The sequence below is a fragment of the Trachypithecus francoisi genome, unplaced genomic scaffold, assembly GCF_009764315.1.
Source record: "Trachypithecus francoisi isolate TF-2019V2 unplaced genomic scaffold, Tfra_2.0 Lachesis_group16, whole genome shotgun sequence".
NCBI classification, from domain to species: Eukaryota; Metazoa; Chordata; class Mammalia; order Primates; family Cercopithecidae; genus Trachypithecus; species Trachypithecus francoisi.
In genome coordinates this window covers 93,770,166-93,795,600 of record NW_022681461.1, presented here as the reverse complement: position 1 = coordinate 93,795,600, position 25,435 = coordinate 93,770,166, and the positions used below count along the sequence as shown (strand labels likewise).

Sequence of the window (25,435 nt, the reverse complement as noted above, 5' to 3'; positions counted from 1 at the left end):
CAGGAGCAGAGGTCACAGATTCCAGGTCACAAAGGCCTATAACAGAGCCAAACAAGCATTTAGGTTCCCAGGCAATACTGGCAGGACGGAGGAGTGAGAAACAAGGAGAAAAAAGGAATAAGACTTTTCTAAAAAGAGAAAGAAAAGAAACAAGCTAAGAAAAATTAAAAGTTGGCTGGGTGTGGTGGCTCACGCCTGTAATCCCAGGACTTTGGGAGGCCAAGGTAGGAGGATCACTTGCACCCAGGAGTTCAAGACCAGCCTGGACAACACAGCGAGATCCTGTCTCATTAAAAAAAAAAAAGAAAAAAAAAAAAAGGAGAAATTAAAAGTTAAACAGGAATAGTTGGCATTAATATCACCACCTGCATCTAAGAGCAATGGGGGGAGTTGTGATGGTGGTGAGGAGTGAACACTGAGCTGACTACTCTATTTTCGGGGACTCACCAATGATGAAAGTATCACCTGGTCAAGGAACCATGCATCCTCCAACTATGGGATATGGCAAAACTCTCAAGAACAACAGTTCTCTGAGCCATATCTTCAAATCTATACTTGAAATAAGGATCTGTGGCTCTCAGCACAAACCCACTCCCTCTAATACTAGTCTGGTCACTCAGAAATGGCCATATCCCTTATTATGCAATCAATAAGCTATGCGCTTGAAAAACACTGTATCCCAGTTTCCAAAACTTAGTATCCCACTACTTGAGCTGAATGTAAAAATAATTCCACCTTTAGGCCTGTGACTTCATGATGAAATGCCCACCTTAGAAGCTGGGGGCATCCGCCGCTTAGCAAGTTTGATGTGTTTGGGCTGTGGCTGGTGGGCAGACACAGAGATATTTTCAGTGGTCATGATGGGAAGCTGCAAAAGCTTGTTCACGGTGGAGGGACTGTCTCCAGGTGTTGATTCTCGAAGTTTTGCCTGGGAAGGAAAGGACTCCAAACCAGGAGGAGGAACAGTGACTGCCTGGCTCTGGTGCTGCTGTCGCTGGCTCAGCTGGCTAAGAACTGGGGATGGCTCAGGTTGAGATTTGAAGTCTAAAAAAAGTAAGCAGCAATTAATGAGGCACAATGGCTTCAAACTCCCTCAATTGTTACTTATCATGAAGTGTTCCATTACCACCAATTTCTCCAAATCATTTCCAGCTGAATTTCTTAGGTTTTACACACACACTACGTGTAACACCTCATTTATGATAAATGGGAAAAGTTCCCAAATGGGTACGCACCTTGTTTCCTATCCAGAGAGATCTGGTATATGTTTAAGCATAGGGGATGATGAACTCGTGAGAACAATATTGTGGTGCTATACACACCTGACCACTAGCTAACAGAGAATCATACTTTTATTATTTTATGGATTTTCTACATAACTGTTAAAAATTTGAGGCCAGGCGCGGTGGCTCAAATCTGTAATCCCAGCACTTTGGGAGGCCGAGACGGGCGGATCACAAGGTCAGGAGATCGAGACCATCCTGGCTAACACGGTGAAACCCCATCTCTACTAAAAAAAATACAAAAAACTAGCCAGGCGAGGTGGCGGGCGCCTGTAATCCCAGCTACTCCGGAGGCTGAGGTAGGAGAATGGCGTAAACCCAAGAGGCAGAGCTTGCAGTGAGCTGAGATCTGGCCACTGCACTCCAGCCTGGGCAACAGAGTGAGACTCAGTCTCAAAAAAAAAAAAAAAAAAAAAAAAATTTGAGCCAGGCACAGTCACTCATACCTGTAATGCCAGCACTTTGGGAGGCTGAGGTGGAAGGATTGCTTTAGCCCAGGGGTACAAAGCTGCAGTGAGCTATGACTGTACCACTGCATTCCAGTCTGGGTGACAAAACAAGACCCTGTCTCATTCAAAAATTAAAAAAAAAAAAAAATTATTAAGTTTTTGGACTAATTGATGTATAATATATACACAATGTCACAAAATCCAAAAAGATGGCCGGGAGCGGTGGCTCACGCCTGTAATCTCAACACTTTGGGAGGCCGAGGCAGGCAGATCATGAGGTCAGGAGATCAAGACCATCCTGGCTAACATGGTGAAATCCGTCTCTACTAAAAATACAAAAAAATTAGCCAGGCGTGGTGGTGGGCACCTGTAGTCCCAGCTACTCGGGAAGCTGAGGCAGGAGAATGGCATGAACCCAGCAGGCAGAGCTTGCAGTGAGCTGAGATCGCGCCACTGCACTCCAGCCTGGGCAAAAGAGCGAGATTCTGTCTCAAAAAACAAACAAACAAAAAATCCAAAAGATACAAGAATATGTATGATGAATATTAAGTTTCTTTTCCACACTACCCTCCCATACTTGCTCCACAAAAGCAAACACTATACCCAGTTTTCCTGAATGTCTCTTTCAGAGATACTATATCACTATATATAGACAGACAAACATATATATACACACACTATATATCTTACTGTCTCACAAATCATTTCATTCCATTGAGTGTTTCACATTAATGGGTAAAGAGCTACTTCATACTCATTTTGATGACTACACAGAAATCTAGTATATATAGGTATCATTTCATAAAACCAGTACTGTATTAATAGACTTTTAGGTCAAATCTTTTGCTATTAAAAGCAATGCACTAATGAATATATTTGTATGTAAGATGTTTTGTTTAAGTACAAGTATACCTGTAGGATCAACTGCTAGGATAAAGTTGCTCCTTCACAGGGTATATTTTGAATTTTGATAAATATTATAAAATTACTGTCCACAGATAGGACACATCCTTTTTTAACACACTCTAATACCAAAAACACTTTTGAATATCCTGGTTCAATTGGTGGAAAATGGTGTTAAAAAATACAAACTAAAGTGATATAAGTGTGCTTAGCATCATTTCATATACTTGTGTTCTTTACTTATAGACTGTGTTCTTACCTCTTTTGCCAGTTTTTTAACCTGTTTGTTGTTCTGCTTTATTTTTAGTTACTCTTTATATATTAAGGAAATTCACTATTTTTGTCTATGATACAAATTTTGAGTATTTTTTTCATTGTCTGCCTTCTAATTTGGTGTTTTCTGCCACATCTAGAAAGGTCTCCCTCACACAGAACAACAAAAAAATTATCCTGTGTTTTCTCTATTATAGTTCTAGATTCACTACTTATGTTTAACTATTGTGACCCATTGGCATTTTGGTATAGAGATCCAACTTCATATTTCAATTAGATATCCAGTTTTAATAAACTGTTTTTTCACTACTGATTTGAAAAGCCAGTTCTACCATATGGGACACAGGTTGGTCATCTTTTTCTCTATGGGGCCAGAGTACAACAACCTAATATTTTAGCCTTTGCGTCTCATCACGTTGCCCAGGCTGGTCTCGAACTCCTGGACTCAAGCAATCCTTCTTCTTCTGCCTCCCCAAGTGCTGGGATTACATGAGCCACCATGCCCAGCTGGCTGAGTGTGAATAGAATTTAATTTAAAAAAACAGATGACAGATCTGGTTTAGATGCACCTATTTTTGAACTTGGTATTACAGGCATGCACCAAACCTATAGGCTTTATAAAGAATATGGGAATACCATGGTTCTATCTAAAAAAGCCTTATCACTCACTAGTTATGTGTGCAGAAAAAGTTAATATAGGGACCTACAATTGCTCTCAAAAAGGCCTGCTTGATGACTGGACCTTGGCTAGTGTCTGAGAATTTGAACTGCTGGTATGTACTTGGCAAAGGGTGCCAACACATCAACCTATTAGAGTGGCTCACTGTGCTAAGAATGTCTGTATAAACAATGTGGTTTATGCTCAACATCTCCTTTCCTTCTAGGAATCTGTAATTTTGCTACATGTTATAGCAGAAAATGTAGGCACAGGGTACCTATATTTCTTGTCCCAACAAAAACTTTGGGCACTGAGTCCCTAATGATTTCCCTTGGTAGACATCACTTCAAACTCAGGAGTGGTCTCAGGTACTTCCAACACAGTAAGTCATTTCACAGAACAGAGAAATATGCTTCCCTGTCTCGCTATATGCCCTAACCATAAACCAGCCCACATGGTCAGCTCCATAATTAACAAAATCCCCTGCTATTCCTTAATACAGTGTGGCATGTGAGTGCTGGTGGGGAATGGTGGCTTAATGTCACAATTTCTGTGGGAATTTAGTTTAGAAAACATCCTGTCTATACATGGGGCCTCTACAATACAAACCACAGAATGTAAAGCTTGATGAAATCATAGTTGATACTTCGAAATGTTAGAATGAGAAAGCGAGAGTGTGAGTTAAAATACTGTCCAGGCTGGGCGTGGTGGTTCACACCTGCAATCTCAGCACTTTTGGAGGCCGAGGTGGGTGGATCGCCTGAGTCCAGGAGTTCCAGACCAGCCTGGGCAACATGGCAAAATCCTGTCACATAAAAAAACACCAAAAAAACAGCCAGGAGTGGTGGCATGTGCCTGTAGTCCCAGCTACTAGAGAGGCTGAAGTGGGAGGATCGACTGAGCCTGGGAGGTCAAGATGGCAGTGACGCGTTACTGCACCACTGTATACTCCAGCCTGTGCAACAGAGCAAGATCCTGACTCAAAAAAATAATAATAAAATACAATAATAGAGTAAAATATTGTCTAGGCTGGATACAGTGGTGCACATCTGTAATCCCAGCTACTCAGGAGGCTGAGATTAAAAGACTGCTTGAGGCCAGGAGGTGGAGATTAGCCTGGGCAGCACAGGAAGACCCATCTCAAAAAAAAAAAAAAAAAAAAAAGTCTTAAAATAAGTTTTCCACATTCTATCACCATCCTATTCTAATACAGCTCAGAAAATTCTGTCTGTGCATTTACACAAAGTGTTAGATGCTCATATTTGTATGCTTTTACCATACTCTTCAAGGCATGTACTACCACCACCACTACTACTAACAATGAAACTATCAAGAACAACAAGAACAAATAAATGCAGGTATTGTACAACAAAGGAAGACTGATTTAACTGAGAAACTCCAAGAGTTCTACTAAAAAGAAACATCTCTGGACAAATTCCACATTAGTGTTCACAAGTCAACACACTCTGCCAAAGTTTGAAACATCCTCAGTAGGGGCAAACTCACAAACAACGTATACCTACCAAAATGACTGAGGACTGAGGACTGGGATGTTGGGGGCTTGAGGTCCCAAGAAGTAGTAGTTGTAGGGTGACTTGTACTATTCTGCTGTGTACTTGGGGTGGTGGTAAACTGGCCCAAACTCGGAGCTTTCAACGGGTCCAAAATCTGGGAGCTGGTGATGGTTGCCATTTTTGGTGGTGCAAGCTCTCCAAATCCTGAGCCAAGGACGGATGACTTTAAAAGGGGGATAAAAGAACAAATCCTCAGCAATACAGAATTTCTACCCAAGGCTTTAAAACACATCAAGTATTTTCACAAGTATGTTAAAACCTGTAATCTAAAACATATGAATTACTAAAATATAACTTAGAAAATACTACATGAAAATATTACTATGCAATAAAAATTGACTAAATAAATATAGCTATCCTTCCTCATTCTGACATAAGAAGTTAAAAGGAAGGGAAATATTTGCCATGAATTTGAAGAAATCAATTTTTTAAAAAGTGATATTGGCCAGGCTCGGTGGCTCACGCCTGTAATCCCAACACTTTGGGAGGCCAAGACAGGCGGATCACAAGGTCAGGCAGATCACGAGGTCAGGAGATCGAGACCATTCTGGCTAACACAGTGAAACCCCATCTCTACTAAAAATACAAAACAGCCGGGAGTGGTGGCAGGTGCTTATAGTCCCAGCTACTCGGGAGGCTGAGGCAGGAGAATGGCGTGAACCTGGGAGGCGGAGCTTGCAGTGAGCGAAGATCATGCCACTGCACTCCAGCCTGGGCAACAGAGTGAGACTCTGTGTCAAAAAAATAAAATAAAATAAAATAAAATAAAATAAAGTGATGTCACTAGTTCACAATTAAATATCACTATTTAAAAAAACTAAAGAGGAAATGCCATGAAATACATGACAAAGATATACTTGACCAACAAAAACACATTATTTTCCTAATCTGTGAACCACAGTCTTCATCTTTAATGATTACAAGATGTTCAGTCAAAGAAGAGATCAGTGTGAGATGACCCTGCAAGATCAAATACAGGTCAGGCTGGGCACGGTGGCTCACACCTGTAACCCCAGTACTTTAGGAAGCCGAGGTGGGTGGATCACCTGAGGTCAGGAGTTAGAGACCATGCTGGCCAACATGGTGAAACCCCGTCTCTACTAAAAATACAAAAATTAGCCAGGTATGGTGGCCCACGCCTGTAATCCCAGCTACTCAGGAGGCTGAGACAGGAGAATAGCTTGAACCCAGGAGGTGGGGGTTGCAGTGAGCAGAGATTGCGCCACTGCACTCCAGCCTGGGTGACAAAGTGAGACTCCGTCTCTCGTGTGTGTGCACGCATGCACACGCACACACACACAAAATCAAATATAGGTCAAAGAACTGAACTTAAGGGTTAATATTCCAAAATGAGACACTGCAATACACAGGTATTTGAAGTTGAGCAAATACCATGGACGCTATTTTCATTTCAAGCTGTTTAGATGACTAACAACACCAAATATGCTCCATAAATAAGTACAAGGAAAACAATGTTACTCCTCCCCCATCTGTCCTGTCAGGTCGAGATCCAAAGAGGATGAAAGCCTACGACTATAAAAGACAATGGAAGATCAACTACATTTTTACATATCCAGATCATTCTGAAATGTAAGTTCTTCATCAAAAATAACATTTCTTTTCCTTTTTTTTGAGATGGAGTCTCGCTCTGTCACCCAGGCTGGAGTGCAGTGGCATGATCTTGGCTCACTGCAAGCTCCACCTCCTGGGTTCACTCCTTTCTCCTGCCTTAGACTCCCAAGCAGCTGGGACTACAGGCGCCCACCACCACGCCCGGCTAATTTTTTTTTTTTTTTTTTTTTTTTGTATTTTGAGCAAAAATCCAGCTCAAGCCCACTGATTCAATGAAGGCTTCCGAGGTGATGACTCTCTTCATCCTGTTATCGTACATAATCCCTAACATGCATCAGCTAGTTTTATCAAATGCACTGTGTGCTTTACAACACAGTGAAATCACTGAATCAATGACTACTGCCGTGCCCTAGGTAATACATAGCATAGGCCTCTTAAGTCCACCTACACATTTAAATCAATGGAGAGACTTTTAAAATGTATACAATACACACATGTGCATACATGGACATACACACAAACACACACAGTGCCCAAATTCCAGTCCCAAAGATGAAGACACGTTTTGTTTTAGAGACTCGGGAAATACCATCCCCACTTCTGTTGCTGTTGTTATTTACTAGGTTCTCCAGGGATTTTACTTTACAATAATTATTATTTAGAGACAAGGTCTTGCTGTCAACCCAGGCTGGAGGGCCACAGAACAAACTCCTGGGCTCAAGTGATCCTCCCACGCCAGCCTCTCAAGTAGCTGGGACTACAGTAGCGAAGATTACAGGGCATGTGCCATGACACCCAACTTATTTTATTTTAGCAAGATGAGGTCTCAATATGGTCTCAAATTCCTGGCATCTCGCAATCTTCCTGCCTCAGCCTCCCAAAGTTCAAGGATTTACAGCGATGAGTCACCATGCCTGGCCTCCCCAGTGATTTTTGTTTTTTGGTTTTTTTTTTAAGATAGAGTTTCTCTCTTGTCGCCCAGGCTGGAGTGCAATGGCGCAATGACAGCTCACTGCAACCTCCACCTCCCGCGTTCAAGTGATTCTCTTGCCTCAGCCTCCCGAGTAGCTGGGATTATAGGCGCCCACCACCAGGCCCGGCTAATTTTTGTACTTTTAGTAGAGATGGGGTTTTACCCCGTTGGCCAGGCTGGTCTCGAACTCCTGACCTCAGGTGATCTGCCCACCTCGGCCTCCCAAAGTGCTGGAATAATAGGTGTAAGCCACCGCGCCCAGCCCTCAGTGATTTTTAAAGTGCTGTAGGGTTGAGAACCACTGCTCTAATACAACGCCACACAAACAATTCTTACTCTGCCTTCTCATGTTGGTCATTCTCATGCTGGTCACGACATAAAGCAACATATCTGAAGATCGCTGTAAAAACTCAAGTCCTTCTTATCAATTCAGTGGACAGGCATAGATTTCAGCAAGTCAGGAAGGGCATTACATAATTATACCAGTAGTAGAGGGAAAGGCAGAGGAGGAAAAGACTCTGGTGCTTCAATTAAAACTCAGGGTTTTTATTAGGCCTTCCCAAAATAGAGAAACCTTGGGTTGTCCTACTTCAAGCACTGATACCACCTCATATGCCAAAGATACTAAAAACACCAAGTCCCCAGGCCCAACACATGATATGGCTACACAGAGTAGAAAATACTAATGAAAAGTTTAAATATTCAATTCTCAATTTTATCAGGGTAAAACAAATGATTTGACTCAGGGGAGAAAATTGTTTCTCAGCAATAAATTTCAGGAAAAACACAGCAACAAACTGAAATAATTATCCCTAGTAAGAGCTGTAGTTCTGCGTCCATAGAACTTTCCAACTTCCCCTTGCCAGCTCAGAACTTCCTGCAGTTGGGTAGGAACTTCAGTTCACCATTCTAAAGCAACATTCTTGTATAAGCTATGATCTAAGCTTGTACTTCCATGAGCCTATCTTCACAGCCTTCACTAACAGTTCCTGAAGTTCTTTCTGGATGGGAGCTTAACTCACATTGGAAGTCAGAGTCATACAGCACTAAATGACACTGTTTCGATAAAAACACATCCAAACTATAAGGGCCTCTGTTAATCTTTTGGCATTTTAAGAAAATGTAGCTTATTTTATGGTCTTAGGGAAAAAAAAAGCAAAAAATACAAGCACCTAGGCAGACTTAGAACTATTTGTACATGATTTTATAGCAAGTCAATTCTGATAAACTTTTGCATTTAAGTAAATTGGAAAATAAGTGAGAAACTGAATATACTAACTATAGAGACAGAATATGAAACAAAATCCAAAGAAAACATTATTCAGAAGAAAGGGGTGCTTTCAATCTCAAGAGTGATCATCAGTTGAAAGAATTCGACAAACCATAAAAAAATTTTTATCTTTGTCCAGGAAACTCAGGTAGTTACATTCCACATGGAATCATCAGCTATGTGCTTGGAAATTACCACATCATTGTTTTCTGGACTGAGATCTACTGTAGAATTTTCTGATGTTTTGTTTTAGAGATAGGGTCTCGCTCTGTCACCCAGTCTGGAGTTCAGTGGCATGATCATGGCTCACTGCAACCTCAAACTCCTGGGCTCAAGTGATCCTCCAACCTCAGCCTCCCAAGTAACTGAGACTACAGGCACACAACACCACACTCAGCTAATTTTTGTTAGTTTGCTTTTTATGTAGAGACAGAGTTTTGCTTTGTTGCCCAGGCTGGTTTCGAACTCCTGGGTTCAAGTAATCCTCATGCCTCAGCCTCCGAAAGTGCTGGGATTACAGGCATGAGCCATCATGCCTGGCCTTACTGTAGATATTCTTATATTTAGAAAGTAATTATAAGGCATGTATCATATTCTAGAATACATTTGCTAATGGGTATATTTCTTAAAATCCCATACTGAAATAAAAGTGAGTTACAAGGCTCTGAGGAGAATACGAGTTGACAGCAGTGGAGTTGCCAGTCCCTGGTGCCATCTGATTGTTGTGTTGCGAATTTGTGAAGACAAGGGCTTGGCCAAAGCCCTGCTGTTGGGAAGTTTCAAAGGAGTTGGCTTCTGAGGCTTGACTGTGAGGAACAGTCTTCTGGAGCAAGGTTACCAGATCAATGCTAAGCAGACAAAAAACAATGAGGAATCAGTCATAAGCAAATCTTACCAACAAATGAATCTGAGAAGTCAATCAATATTAGTGAACTTACATTAAAAATCAAATGAGGAGAACCTTTGGAAAATGGCGTTTAAGGGGGCAAAAGGAGGGCGTCATCCACACAAAAAAGCATACAAAGCCACAGAGACTGAAGCAGGGCTTTGCAGAAAAGAGAATCAAAAGGTGTATTGAGAAATTTTCACAGTAATGACTAACACATTATAAACTGATTTGAAAAACTGGAGCAATAAAGTAAAATTAATCAATTTTCTCAAGTTTGGTTCATTTTACCTAGAATATTTTATCAATTTATTACCTAAAACCAGAGTTCCTAATAAATCCATATGTTTAGGGAATGAAGACCTACCTGCAGTAGACAATTCAGTAAGTTTCACTTTTTTTTTTCTGAGACAGGGTTTCACTCTATTACCAAGGCTGAAGTGCAGTAGTGTGACCCTGGCTCACTGCAACCACTGCCTCCCGGGTTCAAGCGATTCTCGTGCCTCCCTGCCTCCCGAGTAGCTGGGATTACAAGTGTGCGCCACCACGCCCGGCTAATTTTTGTATTTTTAGTAGAGACAGGGTTTCACCATGTTGGCCAGGCTGGTCTCAAACTCCCGATCTCAAGTGAGTCGCCTGCCTTGGCCTCTCAAAGAGCTGGGATTACAGGCGTGAGCCACCCTACCTGGCCAAGTTTCACATTTATCTTACATTTTTACATTCTATCCCATAATACATTTAAGTGTGTGTATACACACATACACATACACACATACACACGCCCATATAATTTTATTTTTAAAATATTCAGGAATAAAGGCACAGTATAGTAACAAATATACTGTTAACCAGAACTCTTAAAACACCCCTAGAAAGACAGATATTCCAATTTGGACTACCTGACAAGAATGAGCTACAAACTTCCTGTACCAACTCTTTTCTAAATTTACCTAGTGTAGTAGGACCTGCCAGATGCACCAGATTACCTAACCCGGTAATGAATGCTATTCAATCCTTTCAAAGGCCAGTTCCCATCAGTTCTCCTAACTGACATTCTCACCATGTCAATGAGACAGGCAGATTCTGGGACAATTCAAGACTCATTCCTGACACAGGGCAAAGTTCCTAGCCCTGAGTTCCTCTCCTTTATAGACTATAGCCAAGTTGAATTTCATGACAATGATCCCAGTACATTCACTGAATCATAAATACAATAGAGAAGGTATGTGCATTTAACAAGAAACTCTGAACATTCTCAAAACAATATACTATAAGACATAATCGTTAATCATTTTTATTTCCCTACAATGAAATCTCATCACCATCTCATTTAGCATGAGATTGATCCTGTTACGTTCAAAACTGTCTTCATTTCTAAGGTATCATCATATGTATCCAGTCTTTTATCTTTCCAGATCACTACACTTTGAAACCACTTTCAAAGGTATTTAGAGTTAGTGTGAAAACTAGAATGTAAATAAATGCTCTTCAGTCATTTGGTTCAGTGCACATTCTAAGAATGTTGTTGTTACCCCATAAATTCCTTCCTTTTCTGTAATCTAGTGGAGTAAAACTAGTAGAACTCAAATAGAGTAAGAGATCTGTATTAGTTGCAGAAGATCTAAATAAATGGTGCATGAAGAAATCAAAGGATACAATGTATTAAGTTCATTCTGTCAAAAAAAAAAAAAAAAGGTCTACAAAAGTGAAAATAGCAACCATTTAAAAAGTTTAGGCCGGGCAGGCTGACTCACGCCTGTAATCCCAGCATTTTAGGAGACCGAGGCAGGCAGATCACGAGGTCAGGAGTTCGAGACCAGCCTGGCCAATATGGTGAAACCCCATCTCTACTAAAAATACAAAAATTAACCTGGCGCGGTGGCAGGCACCTGTAAGTCCCAGCTACTTGGGAGGCTGAGGCAGAAGAATCACTTGAACCCAGAAGGTGGAGGGTGCAGTGAGCCGAGATCACATCACTGCACTCCAGCCTAGGCAACAGAGTGAGACCATCTCAAAAAAAAAAAAAAACAAAGCCGGACATGATGGCTCACACCTGTAATCCCAGCACTTTGGGAGCCCAAGGTGGGTGGATCACCTGAGGTTGGGAGTTCAAGACAAGACTAACCAACATGGAGAAACTCTGTCCCTACTAAAAATAAAAAATTAGCCGGGTGTGGTAGCACAAGCCTATAATCCCAGCTACTTGGGAGGCTGAGGCAGAAGAATCACTTGAACCCAGGAGGCGGAGGTTGCGATGAGCCGAGATCACACCATTGCACTCCAGCCTAGGCAAGAAGAGCGAAACTAACGTCTCAAAAAAGAAAAAAAAAAAAAGTTTAACATGATGTCTGCAACAACTGCTAACAAATCACAAAAATGATTACTATTTGAATTCATCAGTGGATACATCATCATCATCAGTGGATACATCAATTAGGAAATGATTGAAACTCTGTCAGATCACCAAGTAGTGGTAAAATAAAGGTTAGCCTTGGATACAAAGGGAAAAAACAGAAAGAGACCCAAAAATAAAAATTCTTTTCCTGAGGCAAAAGATTTCCGTAATGCTTTGAATAACAAATATAAGATGGCAAAAAGTATTTACCTTTGCCCAGGTGAGATGTGATTCTCTGCTGGAACAGATGAGGCAGTGAAGACCTTTGTTTCAGAAAGCTGTATTGAAAGTTGAAAAATTTAATCTTATTCTATATACTATTAAACCCAAAACACAGACTTCCTGATCATTTGTAGCCATCAGTAGTCTCTTACACTTCATGTAACAGCTATTCTAAAGAAAATGAAACATACAAGTGACAAGTAATTTTCAAGTGAATGCAAATTTTTTTTTTTTTTTTTTGAGACAGGGTCTGGCACTGTTGCCCAGGAACGAGTGCCGTGACGTGATCTCGGCTCACTGCAATCTGTGCCTCCTAGGTTCAAGCAATCTTCTCACCGCAGCCTCCTGAGTAGCTGGGCCTCCAGGCATGCACCAGCATGCACCACCACACTGGGCTAATGTTTGTATTTTTAGTAGGGACAGGGTTTTGCCATGTTGCCCAGGATAATTTCTAATTCCTAGCCTCAAGTGATGCACCCATTTTGGCCTCCCGAAGTGTTGGGATTACAAGTGTAAGCCATGGCGCCCAGCTGCAAGTGAAGGTAATTTTAGATTGAAAAGCCTACAAGAATGATTTCAAGTCAGGAAAATGAGATTAATGGTAAACAACACAGTAAAGCACTCAAACCAGGGCTCAACCGCAGACTCATTTCTCTATTTGTCATTACACAAAATGAGAATACCAATAAACCCATCAACAAAGCTACCAAAAATGCCAAAAAATTGAGAAGGTGGCCAGGAATAGTGGCTCACACCTGAAAGCCCAACACTCTGGGTGGCTGAGGCAAGATGATTGCTTGAGGCCAGGAGTAAGACTTCATCTGCAGGGGGAAAAAAAAAAAAAATTGGCTGGTCATGGTGGTGTGCACCTGTCCCAGCTACATGGGAGGCTGAGGCCGGAGAATCACTTCAGTCCAGAGGTTGAGGATGCAGTCAGCCATCATCACACTACTGCACTCCACCCTGGGGGACAAAGTGAGATCCTGCCTCAAAAGTCATTAAGAAGTTTGAAAAGGTGAAATAATCGATGTTTTCTCCCCCCAAAGACAGATGTCTTTAGTATTTAATTGATGAGTAATTTTACATTTCATTTTTATTAAACCAAAGGTTTCTATTATTTTTAAAAAATTAATTTTATCACATTCTAACACATCCAATAAACCACAAATATTCAAACCGAATAACTGAATAAGTCTGGCATACATAGGCTCCCATGACACCATCACCACAATTAGGACAGTGAACATATTCTTTACTCCCCCACAATTTCCACCTGTCCCTGTGGAATCGCTCATTCCCACCACTTGTCTGCATCCCCAGACAACCACTCACATGCTTTCTGACACTACAGATTAGGCTGCATTTTCTAGAATTTTAAATGAAATCATAAAAGTATCCAAATCTTTATTCCTGGCTTCTTTCACTCAGCATAATTAGTTTGAGATACATGCACATTTTTTTTTTATTTTTTATTATACTTTAAGTTCTAGGGTACATGTGCACAATGTGTAGGTTTATTACATATGTATACATGTGCCATGCTGGTGTGCTGTACCCATTAACTCGTCATTTACATTAGGTAGATCTCCAAATGCTATCCCTCCCCCATCCCTCCACCCTACAACAGGCCCCACTGTGTGATGTTCCCTTCCTGTGTCCAAGTGTTCTCATTGTTCAATTCCAAACTATGAGTGAGAATATGCGGTGTTTGGTTTTCTGTTCTTGCGATAGTTTGCTGAGAATGATGGTTGGCAGCTGCATCCATGTCCCTACAAAGAATATGAACTCATCCTTTGTTAAGGCTGCATAGTATTCCATGGTGTGTATGTGCCACATTTTCTTAATCCAGTCTGTCACTGATGGACATTTCGGTTGGTTCCAAGTCTTTGCTATTGTGAATAGTGCCACAATAAACATACGTGCATGCACATTGTTTTAACTCACTTTTAGGGCATTCAGGATAAATTTTTTGAAACCTCAACTGACGTTAATAAAAGGTAAGTGTTCTTTTTATGTTTTCAATGTGGGGACTCGGCTTTGAAAGCCTGGAAAACGCTGATCTAATGAGGTAACATAGAAAACATAAAAATGCTACTCAAAAGATTCCCGTAATTCTTATCAACTCTAAATGTCTCACAAACAGTTTAAAACCAGACTTCCTGCCTGAGACAGTATGTGTAAGCAGGCGGTAAAGCAGACAGTAGGTGTTCATTTTCTTCAACAATATAAAAGTGCTAAATTGTTTACTGTTTCAACAAGTCAATAAGAAGGGCCTAAGTTGCATCCTATTCCAAAACAGGGTATGTGGGAAGGGTTTTTTTTCTTCTTCTTCTTATTTTCTGGGAGACAGACCTCACTCTGTCACCTAGGCAAGAATGCAGTGACATCATCACTGAGGCTCACTGCAGCTACAAACTCAACCTCCCAGGCTCAAGCATTCCTCCCACCTCCACCTCCCAAGTAACTGGGACTACAGCACCTGCCATCACACACAGCTATTTTAAAAATTTTTTGTAGAGACAAGGCCTCTCTGTGTTGCCCAGGCAGATCTTGATCTCCTGGGCTCAAGCAATCCTCCTGCCTCAGCCTCCCAAAGTGCTAGGATTACAAGCATGAGCCAATGTGCCTGCCCCAAGGTAGCATATTTTCATATTTCCAGTGAATCCATTTTTGCTTGAAAGAAACTTACAAATTAAATCAATTTAAGAAAAAGAAATGTGAGGTAAATGAGAACTACTATAAACACTGACATATCTAAACACGGTAATAAAACCCTGAATGGTTCCCTTCTTTTTGTTTTTGAGATGGCGTTTCGCTCTTGCTGCCCAGGATGGAGTAAAATGGCGTGATCTCAGCTCACCACAACCTCTACCTCCTGGGTTCAAGCAATTCTCCTGCCTCAGCATCCCAAGTAGCTGGGATTACAGGCATGCACCACCACATCCAGCTAATTTTGTATTTTTAGTGGAGGCAGAATTTCACCATATTGGCCAGGCTGGTCTCGAACTCCTGACTTCAGGTGATCCACCCGCCTCGGCCTCCCAAAGTGCTGGGACTACAGGCATGAGTCGCCGTGCCCAGCCTTTTTATTTTTTATTTTTATTTTTTTTTGAGACGGAGTTTTGCTCCTGTTGCCCAGGCTGGAGTGCAATGGTGTGATCTCGGCTCACTGCAAGTGCCTCCTGGGTTCAACCAGTTTTCCTGCCTCATTCTCCCAAATAACTGGGATTACAGGCACCCACCATCACACCCGGCTAATTTTGTATTTTTAGTAGAGACAGGGTTTCACCATGTTGGCCAGGCTGGTCTTGAACTCCTGACCTCAGGTGATCCGCCCACTGCGGCCTCCCAAAGTGCTGGAATTACAGGCGTGAGCCACTGTGTCCGGCCTTTTTTTTTTTTTTTTTTTTAAAGGATCCCTTGAACACAGGAGTTTGGGGACGGAGTGAGCTGGGCAACAGTGCAAGACCTAGTCTCTAAAATTAAAAAAAGGCTGGGCGCAGTAGCTCATGCCTATAATTCCAGACCTTTGGGAAGCCGAGTCGGACAGATCACTTGAGGTTAGGAATTCAAGACCAGCCTGGTCAACATGGTGAAACCCTGTCTCTACTAAAAATACAAAAATTGGCCAGGCATGGTGGCACGCATCTATTAATTCCAGCTACTCGGGAGGCTGGGGTGGGAGAATCACTTGAACCCAGAGGTGGAGGTTGCAGTGAGCCAAGATCGTGCCACTGCACTCCAGCCTGCGCAACAGGGAGAGACTCCATCTCAAAAAATAAAAAATAGATTAATTAAATTTTTTAAAAAAGGAGGGAGGTGACTATTGTTCTAAAATCTAGAAGGAATCTAGGATTCACATTTTAGATTATTTCCCTACCAATCAGCATTACTTTGTATCACCTCAGAGAAATTAAAAATTTTTTATGATTCCAAAGAAAAAATACCCAAATTCTATCTGTTAACTCTTTTCACGAATTACATATTTTGACACAGCAGAATGTTAATGTCTCTCTGGAGTACATGTATACTGCCTGATACCACATGTTCATCAAAAGACTTCATGTGACCCACAGAAAACTCCAATAATTTAGGCAGGACAGCTATTATGATATTCATTATACAGATGAAAAAGAGGAGGCTCGGACTGGAAAGACGCCTTGTTGAAGGTCAACAGCTAGAATTTACACAGAATTCTGTCTTCTGATCCCTTGCTGACTTTCTTTTCTTTTTTTCTTTTTTTTTTTTTTGAGACAGAGTCTTGCTCTGTCGCCCGGGCTGGAGTGCAGTGGCCAGATCTCAGCTCACTGCAAGCTCTGCCTCCCGGGTTTACGCCATTCTCCTGCCTCAGCCTCCCGAGTAGCTGGGACTACAGGCGCCCACCACCTCGCCCGGCTAGTTTTTTGTATTTTTTTAGTAGAGACGGGGTTTCACCATGTTAGCCAGGATGGTCTCGATCTCCTGACCTTGTGATCCGCCCGTCTCGGCCACTCAAAGTGCTGGGATTACAGGCTTGAGCCACCGCGCCTGGCCGCCTTGCTGATTTTCTAACATGCCTGCTGATCCTGACAGGCAACCAGATGTAAAGCTTTTAGCCCTGCAACCTTCTCCTACCCCACCTCGCAACAAAACCCTAGCAAAAATTCTAATAATATAAAACATTTATATGTGGGATGGTTCTGTTCAAAATAAGGTAAGGTGTCCAAAGACTGTTCACTTTGACTTCCCTTTAATACTAGTGCCCAACCCTCCACTGGTTTAAATAACCACTTATCAAGTCCAGCTGCTGATATTAAAGGTATCAAACATCATACCAGTATGATGCACAGCCAGGGATAGCCAGAGAGACAGCTGGCATCATAACACTAAGGACTTTCTTTTTTTTTTGAGACGGAGTCTCGCTCTGTCGCCCGGGCTGGAGTGCAGTGGCCGGATCTCAGCTCACTGCAAGCTCCGCCTCCCGGGTTTACGCCATTCTCCTGCCTCAGCCTCCCGAGTAGCTGGGACTACAGGCGCCCGCCACCTCGCCCGGCTCGTTTTTTTGTATTTTTTTAGTAGAGATGGGGTTTCACTGTTAGCCAGGATGGTCTCGATCTCCTGACCTCGTGATCCGCCCGTCTCGGCCTCCCAAAGTGCTGGGATTACAGGCTTGAGCCACCGCGCCCGGCCAACACTAAGGACTTTCAATTAGTATGTAGCAGCAGTGAAAATATCCCCCAAATCCTAACTAAATGAGCATGTCTACTCTCATCTTTGTCACACCCTACCGAGGCTCACTCCTCACAAGGCAGATTTAATCCTGCTAAAAAAAAAAAGGAAGCAAAAGTGCAAAGTTAAAAAAAAAAAAATGCTTGTCCAAAAATCGCTTAATTTTGGCCAGGCATGGTGGCTTGCACCTGTAATCCTAGCACTTTGGGAAGCCAAGGCAAGAGAACTGCTTGAGCCTGGGGGGTTGAGGCTGCAGTGAGCTATGATGGCACCACCGGACTCCAGCCCGAGCGACAGAGCAAGAAAAAGGCTCTGTTTCAAAAAACAAAAAAATTAAAATATTTATTTTTTACAAGGTAAAATGAACCTATCTATGGTAGTGGGTTGTTCAAACACCACTTAAAACACAAATAATACTGTATGTGAAGGAGTAGTAAGACCCAAGGAACAATGCCCTGCCTAAGGTTATTAAACAAGTCAAGTAGAAATCATGTTTCTTGTTTCTCATTCCAAGCAGGTCCTGTTAGCATAAATGGAAACATATATGGAGACAGAGAAAAAGATAGAATCTCAAAGTCTGGGTCACTGCAAATAGTTTTGAGGATCTGTATTTGTAACCCATTTATTCTTTCCCGCTCAATGTCTGATCAAACTCTGTGTCAGGCAGACACCAAACTCAAGAGTTCTAGAACTCGATAGTCAAACAGAAAAGAGGTATAAAATATGGTATTGGGTTAGATATTCCTTTTTTCTCTTTATTATTTAACTTATTTTTTTTTTCCAAAAAAAATACTATGCTGAAAGCAGAACTTATAGACTGACAGTACCCAGAAGCTAGTGTAATATGCTCAAAAATACCTGTGGAATAATGAATTTTTTTTTTTTTTTTAAAAGGGTTCTTCTAGCCAAAAGGGGAAGAGGTTGGGCGTGGAACCAGAGCAACCCTATTCAGGTTAATTTCAACTGTGACCCAAAATATAGACTCTCCTTTAATGAAAATATTCTGAAGAATAATAGTTCACAAATCTGGACAAGTGTCAGCTGGCTATCAGGTCAAACAAAACAGAGATAAGCTTAAAAAAAAAAAATCAATCCTACTTAACACCTGGTAATTTTGTTTGTTTGCTTTAAGATGCATTCTTGCTCTGTCACCCAGGCTAGAGGGCAGTGGAACGATAATGCAGCACTGAAGTCCTGGGCTCAAGAGATCCTCTTGCCTTAGCCTCCCGAGTAGCTGAGATTACAGATGCACAACCCCCCACCCAGGTAATTTTTTTTTTTTTTTTTGAGACGGAGTCTTGCTCTGTCGCCCAGGTTGGACTGCAGTGGCCGGATCTCAGCTCGCTGCAAGCTCCGCCTCCCGGGTTTACGACATTCTCCTGCCTCAGCCTCCCGAGTAGCTGGGACCACAGGTGCCCGCCACCACGCCCAGCTAGGTTTTTGTATTTTTTAGTAGAGACGGGGTTTCACCATGTTAGCCAGGATGGTTTCGATCTCCTGACCTCGTGATCCACCCGTCTCGGAATCCCAAAGTGCTGGGATTACAGGCTTGAGCCATCACACCCAGCCGGTAATTTTTTTTTATTATTTTTTTGCAGACACGGGGTCTCACTTTGTTACTCAGGTAGGTCTCATATTCCTGGCTTTAAGTGATCCTCCTACCTTAGCTTCTCAGAGTGCTGGGATTATAGTTGTGAGCCACTACACCCAGTCTAACACCTCAACCTTTTTTCTTGTTTGGTTTTTCCAGTTTCCCAAATCATCTTGACACTTGGTCATTTTTAAGCATGAAAACAAATATTCTCAAAAATCTGAAAACACTAAGTTCCTTCTAAGAAGCATCTGCTAAAAAAGCCAACTCTCTAAAACCCTGGCTATGATAATAGAAAAGAAGCCACGATGAGATAAGATGTCTCAGGCTCTTTCTTCCAAGTACCAAAGCCCCCAGCAAACACCGAAAGACGCAGCGTCTCACACCTGTAATCCCAGCACTTCGGGAGGCTGAGGCAGGTGGATCACCTGAGGTCAGGAGTTTGAGACCACCCTGACCAAAATGGTGAAACACCGTTTCTACTAAAAAAAAATACAAAATTAGCCAGGCGTGGTGGCACACACCTGTAATCCCAGCTATTTGGGAGGCTGAGGCAGGAGAATTGCTTGAATCCAGGAGGCAGAGGTTGCAATGAGCCGAGTTCACGTCATTGCACTCTAGCCTGGGCAACAAAAGCAAAATTCCACCTCAAAAAAAAAAAAAAGAAAAAAGAAAAAAGAAAAAGAAAGAAAGGTCTCATCTGACAGCAAACACTTACATCTTCAGTCCAGTCTTCTGTTGTCCACTCCTCCACAGAATTCTTCCAAGCCCCTATTGGGAAACAACAGCAATCAAAGTTTATACCACAAAGTCAAATACAGTCTGAGTCCAAATGATTCCTTTTTGTGTATTATTCAGGAAAAGATATATATACCTCACTAGCAATTTAGTTTACAACCCAAGAAACATGATGATCTTAATCTATTCTCGGTAAAATCAGTAATACTTCTTTTCTCCCTTTCTCTTTGAAGTAATGTTTACAAATGCAACTTGACTAGTAGTCACTATCTACATAACCTCAAATCAGTGTTTCAAATGGATTTTGCTTCAATATAGGTTACATCCAAGCAATGCTGCCATGATTAAGAAAGTATGGACATAGCACAAATATAGACATTTAACAATGGTTTGATTTCTTATGATGTAGTCTTTAAAACAAAAAATTTCATTTTAAGGCAAATCTGTCTTGGACCCTATTTTAGTTGGATTACTGAATTATCAAATTTAGAGAAGCATCCTTTTAATAAAATATTAGCTCTACTATATGGTTTCCTAATAGGTCTCCAGCAAAGTTTAACATTATTCTTGCTCATATCAAGTCTGCTGCTTTAAGTTCTGAAATCAGTACACAGGATGCGCTCAAACAGTTCTTACAGAATACTCATCCATAACACATCTAAGTACTTTAAAGAAAAGTGTTGCTACTCAAGAAATGTTTATTTACAGATCTTATATAAGTAGAGGGCCACTGTTTATAGTATGTACTAAAAAACACGCCCATTGATAATAGTTTTAAAGGAAATACACTAAGAAATTAACGACGACTAACCCCAGAAAGCGGGATTATGGATGTTTTCAGTTGCTTCTGGAAGCAAGGAGTTAATCATCTGACACACAAAATTCTGTTTCTCTCCAAAAGTTGTGTATGGAGAGGGAAAAGGAGGAGGGGCACACTTGTGAGACAAAAGAAGTCAGGTAACCATGTCTACCTTCCTTAGAATCATGTAAATAGCGGAATAACTGACCTCCTCATAAGTAAAATGATGATTGTTTCTTAGAAAGAAAGTCCTTATTTGTGGAATGTTTTTAACACGATGTACTGATTTCAGATTGGGATGGCTCTCTGTGAAATATGATGTAAACTGTGCCAATATTTGGGTGTAAAATACAGATGGTTTCAAAACCGAAAACATTTAATTCTGAGAAACCAGTACACTGGAAATCTGGAGGATGAAGTTAATGAAAGCCAGAATGGTAAGAGAAAGCTTGATGGGGAAGATGAAATATACACACACGGATATAAAGGATACACACACAGGGATACAAAGGAAAATTTCCAGGAGAAAAACAATGATGAAACATTACAAAAACCTACATAAAAAATATTAAAAGTATTCTAAAGCTTAAAATATACATTCTTTTTTCTAAGTTTTAAAACTGCAATAAAATACACATAAATTTGAGCAGCTCAGCCACTATACATACAGTTAATGTAGTAAGTTAAAACAGGCTTTTATACATGATATGTGGTAAGAATGACCTACCATGGCAATTCAGGAGATATCTTAAAAATAAAAAAAAGTCTGGGCATGATGGCTCATGCCTGTAATCCCAGCACTTTGGGAGGCTGAGGTGGGTGGATCACGAGATCAGGAGTTCAAGACCAGCCTGGTCAATATGGTGAAACCCTGTCTCTACTAAAAATACAAAAATTAGCGGGGCGTGGTGGCATGTGCCTATAGTCCCAGCTACTGGGGAGGCTGAGGCAGGAGAATCGTTTGAACCCGGGAGGTGGAGGTTGCAGTGAGCTGAGATCATGCCACTGCTCCAGCCTGGGCGACAGAGACTCCATCTCAGAAATAAATAAATAAATAAATAGGCCTGGAGCAGTGCTCATGCCTGTAATTGCAGCACTTTGGGAGGCAGAGGTGGGTGGATCACCTGAGGTCAGGAGTTTGAGACCAGCCTGGCCAACATGGTGAAATCCCATCTCTACTAAAAATACAAAGAATTAGCCAGGGGTGGTGGCTCACACCTGTAAATCCCAGTTTCTTGGGAGGCTGAGGCAGGAGAATTGCTTGAACCCGGGAGGTGGAGGTTGCAGTGAGCTGAGATCATGCCATTGCACTCCAGCCTGGGCAACCAGAGCAAGCTCCATCTCAAAAAAAATAAAAAAATAAAAATAAAATAATAAAAATAATAAAAAAGACTGGCCTACCACTTTGAGAGCAGTATTTTGAAAATAATTAAACACAACTTTGGACTTGCATAGTAGGGTGAGAATCTGAGTACATTTAAAAGCAAGTACAAGGCACTATGTAGCCTGAAGGAAAAACAGGAAAACAGTTATAAGCAGAGATGCAACATGATAGAGTGGCATGTCAGGAAATTACAGGGAAAACTCCTATGTCAGAAGCAAGTGCCACATTGCAGGAACTAGCCATACAGACTATAAAAAATTCCAGACATTAAATACAGAAGGCAGAGGCTCAGGTCCTAATCATATTTTGGAATATTAAAATTTTAATTTGGTTCACATTAGACCTACACCCCAAAACATAAGGAAAAACTTCAACAATCCTTATTTTCAGCTTAAAATAATATATTTGGCCGGGTGCAGTGGCTCAAGCCTGTAATCCCAGCACTTTGGGAGGCTGAGACGGGCGGATCACAAGGTCAGGAGATCGAGACCATCCTGGTGAACACGGTGAAACCCCGTCTCTACTAAAAAATACAAAAAACTAGCCGGGCAAGGTGGCAGGCGCCTGTAGTCCCAGCTACTCGGGAGGCTGAGGCAGGAGAATGGCGTGAACCCGGGAGGTGGAGCTTGCAGTGAGCTGAGATCCGGCCACTGCACTCCAGCCTGGGCGACAGAGCGAGACTCCGTCTCAAAAAAAAAATAAATAAAATAATAATAATAATAATAATATATTTGAGATGAATGCTTCATGTTCAGTTTAACTTGGTGTTAGTCCTCTAATGAATGTATGTTAAAGAAGGCCACTTAGGAACAAGGAAAACAATGGTGAAAATTCTGTGGCAGCTTGAAAGTCAATCAATCAAACATTTCCATTAGCAAACTGCAAATTTGATTACCAAATAAATGGGTATAGTTTACAAACATTTATCTGATAAATTTGTATTAGCTAGCTTTGATAAAAAATGAAAGATATTGCAAGCAATTTATAAGATTCTTAACTTAAAAAATTAAAAAAATTAAGTATTCATACCTTTGAGTCCATAAGAACTTTTGTTTGACAGATCCTGAGCTATGTTGTGAGTATCTGATGCCAGTTCTGTGGACCAATGTAAAATTGAGGGTTTAAACATATCAAAAGAATGAAAGTATTCATCACAAGAGAAGATAGTCACCGTCAAAGCTATGTATACGCTGCGTTACTGCCCAAGGATAGTGAAATGTAATTGAAATCCATACTCTTACAGGTCACTGCAAATCAAGTTATTAATTTTATCCCTGATGGTTCTTGGACGCTCAAATTACTTCAATTATTCTCATTCTCATGCCCATGTTTACCAAGTTCCCTTCTCACTCATCAAAGAGAGTATTCTAATCTGTTTAACAGGTACCAGTTTTTAGAAAACTTATCAATTAGCATTCTGAGTATACACAAGTCTTTCTAGTTTGGTTAATTTGAATGCTCCTCACATTGGGAACAGATTTGTGGTTATTATACCGTCAACAGTTGGGTTTCTGAGCCTATAAGGCTGAGTCCTGGACTCAGAACTCCCTTATCAACAAGCCAATACCATTCTGTGAGGCCTCTGGAAAAATAGCCAGCACCATCAGCTGATGACATCCTTTAACTGTATTCTACAACAAACTGGTTTTGCTTATCTAAATGCTTTTCAGCAAGAAATCTGCTACTTTAAATAAGTGGGAGGAGATGAAAGAAGAGAGGAGTAAAGATAAAATAAGAAAAAAAGTAACTAATTGACTAATTCAACATTCTGCTTCAACAGTTGGACAACATTCGGCTTCAAAGCCATGGAAGTAGGCACAGCTTCCACACACAGTTCTTCCACACTGTGTGGAAGCTGTGCACAGTGGTGCAGGGCTGTAGTCCCAGCTACACAGGAGGGTGATGGAGGAGGATCACTTGAGCCCAGGAGTTTGAAGTTGTAGTGCACTAAGATTATGCCGGTGAATACCAACTATACTCCAGCCTGGGCAACAAATTGAGACCGCCATCTCTTAAAAAAAAGAAGCAAGAAAAAAAACATCAGTGGAGGTATTAATAAAGGCACTATAATATCACATACCGACTTCTGTTTGGATGCGTTTTCATTCCACTCTTTTTTTTTTTTTTTTTTTTGAGAAGGAGTCTCGCTCTGCCGCCCAGGCTGGAGTGCAGTGGCGCGATCTCAGCTCACTGCAAGCTCCGCCTCCCGGGTTCACGCCATTCTCCTGCCTCAGCCTCCCGAGTAGTTGGAACTACAGGTGCCCGCCACTACGCCCGGCTAATTTTCTTGTATTTTTAGTAGAGACGGGGGTTTCACTGTGTTAGCCAGGATGGTCTCGATCTCCTGACCTCGTGATCCGCCGCCTTAGCCTCCCAAAGTGCTGGGATTACAGGCGTGAGCCACCGCGCCCGGCCCCTCATTCCACTTTTATAAAAACCTAAGAATGGGGTTGTCAGATGGTATGATAAAGGTATGCTTTCCCACCAGGCATGTATATGAGTGAGTACCTGTTATTCCACAATCCTCACCAGGACTTGGAATTTTTCGTTTCCTTTAAAGTCATTTTAATAGGTCGATGGAGGTAATTCAATATGGCTTTACTTTGTATTTCCCCAATGACAAATGATGACGAGCACATTCTTATGGATTTGTCTGCTATCCATTTATCATCTTCCCTTGTAAATGCAAATACTTTGCTTTCTATTAACTTTTTCTGTTTAAAATAATTATAGATTCACAGGAAATTATCCTTCACCAGTCTCCGTGTTGAAATAGATATTACACAAAATTTACCATGTCTAACCCTCTTCGAGTGTACAATTTAGTGGCACTGAGTATATTCCCAATGCTATACAATCACTACTATCCATTTCTAGAATTTCTTCCATTTTTTTCCCCATTTTTAATTGCTCATTTTTTTTTAGGGAGTTGTTTTCTAATTACTGAATTGTGAGAGTTCTTTATGTATTTTGTATATAAGTCCTTATCAAATATGGATTTTATATAAACATTTTCTCCAAGACTATGGCTCATCCTATCATTTTTCTCTTCAGAAGAATTTTACAATTTTTAATAAAATGTACTTCGTCAATTTTCTCTTTTATGACTCAGGCTTATCAGATTCCATATAAGAAATCTTCACCTAACCTACAGTCACTAAGATTTGCCACTGTAAGTTCTTTGTAAGTTGTACTTTTAGGTCTCATGTTTAAGTGTAAACTTGCAGGGTAACTTTTGTATACAGTATAATATATGG

General features: G+C 41.2%; 1 protein-coding gene and 1 non-coding gene across 3 annotated transcripts in view; both read right to left on the bottom strand.

Moving 5' to 3' along the window:
• UBAP2 (ubiquitin associated protein 2) overlaps positions 1-25,435 on the bottom strand; it is a 132,928-nt gene that overhangs the window by 27,216 nt on the left and 80,277 nt on the right. For both annotated transcript variants that reach the window (XM_033238297.1, XM_033238299.1), the window contains 6 exons: positions 23,208-23,273; positions 19,976-20,028; positions 12,447-12,514; positions 9,614-9,803; positions 5,090-5,303; positions 770-1,044 (listed from right to left, as the gene is read on the bottom strand). In XM_033238297.1, the coding sequence (XP_033094188.1) occupies positions 770-1,044; positions 5,090-5,303; positions 9,614-9,803; positions 12,447-12,514; positions 19,976-20,028; positions 23,208-23,273 (866 nt within the window). The remainder of the gene's footprint in view (positions 1-769; positions 1,045-5,089; positions 5,304-9,613; positions 9,804-12,446; positions 12,515-19,975; positions 20,029-23,207; positions 23,274-25,435) is intronic.
• LOC117099505 lies at positions 9,089-9,170 on the bottom strand. The gene has a single exon (XR_004443841.1). It is a non-coding gene; the product is annotated as a small nucleolar RNA SNORD121A (small nucleolar RNA).